General features: G+C 34.7%; 1 protein-coding gene across 1 annotated transcript in view; it reads right to left on the bottom strand.

The window, feature by feature from the left end:
- Positions 1–474: 474 nt before the first annotated feature.
- Positions 475–8,564, bottom strand: part of lamc3 (laminin, gamma 3) — a 174,230-nt gene continuing 166,140 nt past the window's right edge. Inside the window, exons 24-28 of the mRNA XM_024299112.2 lie at positions 7,208–7,310; positions 6,687–6,889; positions 4,044–4,184; positions 2,183–2,282; positions 475–1,673 (exon numbers count right to left, since the gene is read on the bottom strand). Of these exons, the coding sequence (XP_024154880.1) occupies positions 1,411–1,673; positions 2,183–2,282; positions 4,044–4,184; positions 6,687–6,889; positions 7,208–7,310 (810 nt within the window). The 3' untranslated portion in view covers positions 475–1,410. The remainder of the gene's footprint in view (positions 1,674–2,182; positions 2,283–4,043; positions 4,185–6,686; positions 6,890–7,207; positions 7,311–8,564) is intronic.

Genomic DNA, 8,564 nt, shown 5'->3' with positions numbered 1-8,564 from the left:
AGTTGGTTTGCAGACAGTCATGGATAACACAGAGGAGCTTTTTCTTCCAGGACTTCCTGCTGTGCATTGCAGGTGCTCACGATGCAGAAAAGGTCTATACGGTCATATCTCTTTAAGGTCATATATCTTTGAGTGTGAAAAATATCATTAAAAAAATATAAGACAGTGGGGAAAACCTTGGTCAAAAGCTGAAAGTGGCATCTGCGCTGGGCAGGAGGAGAGTGAGAGGCCATCCATGAAAATCTGGCTTCTGCTGGCAGACAGTCCAGTGGAAAACGCTCACCGCCGGGTTCCACTGACGCAAAACTGGAGGACGCTGCTTCTCCAATAAGGTGCCAAAAATGTTGCTTGGACATTTCAGCGTGACAACAACCCGAAAATGGGTTGACGAAACATATTTATTTAGTATGGATGGAATTTCATCCGGATCATTCTTCTAATCATGTACATCAGTAGTGAAATCAGACAAATCCAAACTGGCAGAGACAGAGTTTATTGTGCCACATCCTCCATTTAAAGGTTTACACAATCCCCTGCATTGAGCAGCTCTCTCATCTCTGGTTGAGTCACAGTATATTCTAGTGCATTGATGTTCCATAACAGTTTTATACACAGAGGAAACATTCTTTTTTTTCTAAGTAGTTTAGGTGTACTCTTAATTTCTGTTAGCAGATAAATACAGTACAATGTGATTCTTTTCTTTTGGTCACTTCAAGAATATTTTGTTGTAAAATTGACCCAGAATACCTGTAAAATGATATGTTTGAATCAGCTAGAATGTGTGATCATTTACAAGGCAGTACATGGTTGAATACTTGTTTGCGGCTCATGATGATGACATGAAAATAAAAAATAAACAAAAACTGCTCAACAGAGAGGAAAACAAGTGAAAAAAATCTATTCATGATTTAGTGTTGAAACCTGACCTACTGAGGCCATAATAAGCTGGGATGATGATAGAAAATTATATTCTGGAGTTTCACCCTAACACAGGAGAATCTGGATTATTCTAAACTTCAGAGCAAAATGGCAGCATCGTAAAAACCCTCTCCGATAAAAATAGTGTCATATAAACTGCACATATTAATTTGTCATCCATGATCAACTTTCAAAAAGTTGGTACTTCTGTGAATTTAGAGGGGCGATGCATATGTGCCTACCAAATCCAAGTCCCTGATTGGTCAAAATTTGACCTATTATATATATAGCTGTGTTTTTTTTATTTTTATTTTTATGTAGAGCCTAAAAAGAAAGTCTTAAAAAAGTTGTGGTGGTAAAATCATATGTAGCTTTAGATGAAACCTAGATGAGAAAATAAAATAATTATATAAAATCTAACCAAACGAATGACCGAAACAAATCCTCTTGTGTTGAGCAGTTTTCTCAGTAAGTAACCATGGTCTCCATCGTCTAGGGTTTACCGGCCCCTGGACTCTGGATGCAGGACTGGGGCAGGTTTAGGGTGATGTCTCTGAGGCTGTCCCTCTCCTCTCTGATCTCCTGTATGTCCTGCTCGATGAGGGACAGGCGGCTCCTCTGCTCCTTCGCAGCCGCGTTCAGCTTCTGGATCTTTGAGCTCAGCGTCGGGCTCTCCACACTCCCGCGCAGCATGCTCAGGCGGCGTGCTGTCTCGTTTAAGATCCGATCAAACCGCTCCAGTGGCACGCTCCCATCTGGTCACAACATGCGGGAGCGGGGACAGATGGAGGAGAGGGGGGAGAAAGCGCAGACTCTCAGCGATCAGTTTCTCAGACCGTCGCTCATTAGCGACTAGCCAAAATGACTGATTTGAGGAGTCGTCGGCCTGCATGATATCATAATTACAGTGCTCATCATCCTAACACACTGGCCATAAAGAGCCAAAAATCTGGCCTTTTTAGTTAATTCCATGAAATCTTCTTTAAATAAAATAATGGAAAAAGGTTTCAGTTAATTTCACAGTTAATTCTGTCAGAATTACTGAGCAAAACAAGTTTTTATTCAGAACTATTCACACTTCTGAATGGGAGTTATTACACTACTTGGGTATAAATGTGGCAAATGTTTCCACGTTAAATGAGGCATTAAAAAGCCCAGAAGTCTTTAGTGATGTGACATTTAGGTCAAATCAAGATGAATAGCTTTTACCATTCACAAAGACTAAAAAGTAGCTACAGTGACAATCATCCAGAGAGTGATTTACCAATCTTGCTGATTAGCTCGGTGAGTGCAGCAGAGTAAGCCTCCAGCTGGAGTTTGGCTGTCTCCACGTCCTCCTTTATGCTGGTCAGGGACACCTCAGGCTGGCCATGAAAAGAAACACAGTAGTTTGAAGCTGTGCATTAAAAGAGTAGATCCGTCTGCTGGGAATTTGATGTTTCAAAAGCAATATGGAAGTATCTGTTTATTGTATACTCTAAATAATTTCAGAATATTTGAAACTCAGCCATCAAAGGATGAGAAGTCAGATGAGAAACAAGAACTGAGAGATACAAATAATGAAAAAGATCAAATGAATTGGTTCTAGTTGGTTTCATGAATTCCTGAACATACAGTATATCCATATAGTAGCAAAATAAGAAAAACACAAAGTACTCTAGTGTCGGAAATAGCATAAGGATGCAGAACCAGTATCTCTCTTTCCTATTTTTATATTTCCTTTTTATAATCCATCAGGAAATGTACAGAAAATTATTTGGTCCACTATAAAAACAAACAAATGTATAAGTAAAAATTTAAAATTTTTCAAAATTTAATTTATAAATTGTGAGAAAAAGGTCAACACTTTACAAGAAGAAAGTGGTACAATTATGCAAAAAAGTCAAAAATTTTATGAGGGTGAAGAGGTAAAATAATGGGAAAAAAGTCGTAATTCTATGAAGATAAAATGATAAAATTAAGAGAAAAAAAGTCAACATGTTAAGGGAATAAAGTAGTAACATTATGGGAACAAAGTTGACATTTTATGGGAATAAATTAGTTATATCATGTGAAAAAAGTTCAACATTTTATGAGGATAAAGTAAAAAAAAATATGAGAAAAAAGGCATGTTCTATCAGAATAAATTTGTAAAATTATGAGAAAAAAAATAAACATTTTATGGGAATAAACCGCTAAAATTATGAGGAAAAAGTCAACATTTTTGAGGAGAAAGTAAAAAAAAGTCAACATTTTATAATAATAAAGTTGTAGAATTATGATAAAAATAGTCAAAATCTTACTTAAATAAACTTGTACAATTATGACAAAAAAGTAATCATTTAATGGGAATAAAGTTACGAAGTTAGATAAATTCTAGGGAAATGTAGCATTTGCGAGAGTAAACTTATAAAATTAGGAGAAAATAGTCAACATTTTGCAAGAATAAAGTCAGAAAATTATGAGAAAAAGTCAAATTCTTAATCAAATAAACTTGTAGAACTATGAGAAAAAAGTATGTATTGTAGGAGAATAAAGTTATATTTTCACAAGTTATGAAATAAAAATTACAGGAATAAAGTTACAAAATTAGTAGAAAATAGTCAACATTTTATGAGAATAGTCATACATTTATGAGAAAAAAGTACAAATTCTACTAAAATAAATTCATAGAATTGAGAGGAAAATAGTAAATATTTTACGAGAATAAAGTTAAGATTTCATAAATTATGTAAGGGATAATTCTCTTTGAAGTGTCCATTATCAGAAATGAACACATGCTGGGGAAGCAACTGCCATACTATGATAATGCTCACTCAGAAGGGGATTATCCCACTTACCATGACCTCTTACAAAATAAATAAATATACAGTCAGTATTTAGAACTCTGTTATAAGTAGTTTTTCAGTTTAGATCCCTTCTTCACAAAAAGAGGACTATTTGATTCATGGCGCGGGTCACATATATATCACTCCACTGCAGTTAATGTTGGAGTGACACTGACTTGTTTAGGTATATGGCTTTATTTATTTTTTGAGCAGTTTATTATAATTTTTTCCACAAAAAACAATTTACTCCACAAACATTTTCTTTTTCATCCAATCATTTACAAGCATCCTAAAACATCCGGTTGATCTTAAAAGTACCTCCGAGGGCATCTGGATCTTTGCCTCCTTCAGCTGCAACTCCTGCTCAGACAGCTGCTGTAAAGCAGAGTCTATGTGGGCGCTGAGGTGACCAGAGGAAGTCCTGGTGTGCTTGGCTTGGATCAGAACCGCTTTGGACTCCTACATTAAAAAAAGAACAACAAAATACTGAATTTAACTACAGAAATATGGAAAGATCCAAAGAATAATAATATTCCAGTGTGTAGATTATTTAAAGAACACATAAAAACATTTCAACGGAGACTAAATTATTCTTAATATATTTATGTTATGTAAAAATGTATTTTAGAGTGAAGAATATGCTTGTGGTTGTGCAACAAGGCAGATTTATAGAATTTATGAGAAAATACAAATGCTGAGAAGTTCTTTTAATATTCAGTTAATGTGATGGAAAAAACGAAAAAATATGGCTGTTAAATAAAAAATAAAAGTTTACATAAGAGGCCTAATTCCATAATTACCTCCTCCTCCACATAGATATTCTAAAATGTTGTCCAGGAGACCAAAATATTTAACTCCAAACTCCAATCTAAATGAGATTTAGTGGCAAAATTTTGAATTTTCTTTTATTGTTGGTCATAAATGTATTAATAAACACATTAAATGGCTTTACACTAAATAAAATATATTTTTTTATTAGTGTTTAACCACAATCTTTTTTTCTTAAATCATTAAAACAGTATTTTTTTTTGACAAGTGTCCTCATTATTTTTCTACAATTGCTTTCAGGAATTATCAATAAAAATCAAGTCAGGCAGCTGCAATGATCACTTGAAAAGCTTCAAAATCCACTTCAAACACCAATTGCACTTTTTCCTTGGAGCCCCCACACTTGTTTGAATCTATTTTAGTGGGAAGAAGCAAAGCAGCAACAGACTATCACATGTTTCCCTGTAGGCAGGATGTTCTTTTTAATGTATGATTCATGCCTCTTCTTCTAGACACACAACGGATTCCTGCGTCCAAAAAAATTTAAAAATGTGCTACAAAGGACTGATAAGGAAAATATAATGGCATGGTTCTAGTCATGTTGGATCAGACCTTTATGGAGAGTTCCTTTAATGGTGGTGTACATTTAAAGACCCACTCTGATGAAAATTGGGTTTTTTACATGTGCTTGTGGCATTTTTCTGAAGATGGAGGACATTTATAAAGAAAATTATGCTTCATATTGTATTTCTGAGTATTTCTTTACTCAAATTGTTGTGAATCAGGAGCAGATGAAAAAATCCTGTTTGTTGGCATTTGGCTCAAAACTGTACGGCTGGAAAGCTGCAATATTAGTCGCCATTTTTTTGCACAGCTAATGTTAGGTTGGGGTTGTGAGGGGCTGTAAGCTAGCGGGAGAGAATGTAAACAGAGATCTCTCAGCAACGGGGAGGGGAAAGGGGGCGGAGGGCCCCACACACAACTCAGAAGAATTTCTAAAGCCACTTTGCTGAAACTATGCCTTAGAAAATGTTTTTTTTTTTAAATGTTGGCTAAAAACTGTGTAAATATAGTGAAAAAGACCAATGGGAACACGTCAACAATAGGTTAAAATTAAGCTGAACCAAAAAAAAAACAAGTTAATATTTTATCCTAAAAAGAAACAGAATGATGTCACTGTTTATTCTTGGTTTAAGAACTGAGAAAGTAACTGAGTTTTGATTCCTTGGGGTAATATCTGATCAAAATCTGTCATGCAAACTTCGTATATCATATGTTAGAACTAAAGTATCAAAAAATATATTTTTGTTTTTGAATAATGTTAAATTTATTCTACCTTGTAGGACATTGAGAATGTTATATGTTCACTTAATCTGCCTTATTTAATTTATTGTGCAGATGTGTGGGATAATCCATATAAAACCAATATAATGCCATTATGTTTATTGCATAAAAAAAAATTATTAAAATAATAAAGGTGGGTATAGGGAAAGCATAAATTAAATTTGTTTTTCTGAAGATCTAAATCATTGGAGGAGACTTGGTTTCAAGTTTCTAGTCACTTGCACCACTTTAAAATCAATGTGTTAAACTTTGGAAATTACAAAAAAAAAATGATTTGAAAAGTTGTACAAACATTCTCTAGTTTAAAAATATGTTTTGGAGGATCAAACTGGAGAGTTATGTTAGAGGTAATTGATTTTAAGTTGTTTCTTTTTAATTTTTCTTACTTTTAAGTTTGTCATTTTATAACTTCATCACATTTTTTTTTAGCTTTTAAGAAGTGACTTTTGTGCATCCATTGAAAGATTCCTTCTTGAAGATTAATAAAGTTTCCCTAAAGTAAAAACTTTAGTCTATGAGTTGAAAAGTAAATAAAAGTGTGATTTTTTGTTTCTCTTCTTTTTGTGGTCCGGTGTTAAAGAATGTTCAATAGAGAATGTGTCTGATTAGTTAAAGTAAATAACTGTTCTTTGTCATCACATTTTACACTTTTATCATTAAAACTCATTAGAAATACAGATTACTAACAAACACAGGGTCTAATTAGAGCTGCAAATTAAATTAAAGTTGATTTTTCAGCTGCTTTATTTTTTTTATTGGTTGAAAATATTAAAAAACTGAATAATAATCCACACAAAATGCATTTTTTTGTTTAAAAGACATAACTAAATAGGAAAAACAGAGACATACCTTTTCTACATTTTGAGTCCTTTGCTTTGCCTCCTTGGTAGCATTATTTGACATGTTGGTGTTTTCCACAGCTGGCTGTAGGTTCTTCTCAACCTGCGAGAGCTTCCTTCTGACATCAGGGAGGACCTTTTCTCTCAGGTGTTTCTCCTTCTTCACTGCAGCTTTGGTCTGAGCCTGCAGGTGGGGCCACTCTTCCACCGTGTCTGAAATGACGGATAAAAAGTTGTTTCTCTGTTTTATTAAAAATACCATCAAGGCTGACTGAGCACTCAATATTTGAGTTCTGAAGCAGATCCTAAAAACAAATCATGATTTCAATTTACGTTCAAGAAAATCTGCCACAATTTTTTTTAAAAAACATGACAAGGAAAGGTTAAGCTACAACAACTTTGATGACAAATTGTATTTGAATATTAGATTCTGCAGCTCTTTTGACTTTTCATCTCGAAGTTTGACATTTTAATTTAAGATGCATCATTGTTTCGTATTTAAACTTAAGAAAACTTAATATGGAGACTCACTTTCCAGACGTCTGTACAAGCTGATGGTTTCTGCTTCCACCTCCTTCCCCATCACCACCGAGGATAACGCTAGGACGTTTAACTCTTGAGCTTCAGCCTTCAGCTTTGCAAAAAGACAATGAAAAATCATCAGGGTATGTTTCCAGGCTTATAAAACATTCATCTCTGTAATAAAAATTAAAAATAAAACTTAAAATAGTGTTTGTCTGAATGTTGATTATCTCTCTGAGCTTTGTGGGTTCACATGATATATTAGCAAAAGTCTCAAACTGCACTAGTGGTGCATAAACATTAATTAAACTCAGAAAAGTTTGGGGAATCATTTTAAAATAAATGCCAGAGTTGTCTTTTATTTTGTTAAACCACACGACTTAAAGTAGTTCACCTCTTATGCACTGGAATAAATTAAAGGGGTAATTTGATTTAAAAATTGTGAAAAAATATTTAAAATTCTTTCAGATATTTATATTTCCATCCAGCAGCTTCACAAAGGGAGAAGGCTGAGTGTGTAATGCTTGAGTCACAACGACCCTTACAGGTGGATATAGGCTGTCTGCAGGTGAAAAATGGGACGATTTTAGGAAATTTTAAAATCCTTGTCCACTGGGTGAGCCTGTGGAGCAAAAATGCTCATTCCCTTTTTTTTCTACAGGCATGCTGCGGGTGACACGTCGTAGCAAACACTTACACAAGAAAGTGAGACACAGGCACATCAATTTGTTAGTGTGGTTCTAATTACAAGTTAGAATTTAGTGGCTGCAAGAGTCTTAAGGGAACACACATTTGCACTTCCTAAAGATTTTTCCACACCTCTGTAGGATCCACAACAGACAGACAACCCAAAAACATGCAGAACCCGAACGGGTGAATGTGACTGTAATTAAGATGTGATTGTTTTGATTTATTACAAGAGGTTAAATGGAAACTCATTAAAGCTAACACCTACCCGACCCCTGAGGGAGTGGTCAGCTGCAGACACAGCCGCACTCAGGAACCATTTGGTGGTTTGACCTCCCAATCTGACCTCTTCGAGTGTCAAACAGGGAGGCATTGGGTCTCATTTTTACAGCCTTTGGTATGACTCGGCCTTGAATTGAACTCACGACCTTCCAGTCTCAGTGCGGACGCTCTACCACAGGGCCACCCCCAAAATTTGATTTGCCCCATTAGTCCGCAGTGCTGTATTCAGAGATGTAAGATGGGATATGATTTTTAAATAAAAGCATTTTTTTATTTGATTCAATTTTAATTATGTTTTTACATTGTATTCTGGATTATTGAAAGATGGATCCAAATGTAAATATAAATATTTAAGTTAAACCTAAACCCAGTTTGAGTGACAAAGAAGAAAAAAAAT

This window comes from Oryzias melastigma, linkage group LG12 (genome assembly GCF_002922805.2).
Source record: "Oryzias melastigma strain HK-1 linkage group LG12, ASM292280v2, whole genome shotgun sequence".
NCBI classification, from domain to species: domain Eukaryota; kingdom Metazoa; phylum Chordata; class Actinopteri; order Beloniformes; family Adrianichthyidae; genus Oryzias; species Oryzias melastigma.
The sequence above is the reverse complement of the archived record's forward strand: the minus strand, read 5'-3'. Positions and strand labels throughout refer to the sequence as shown.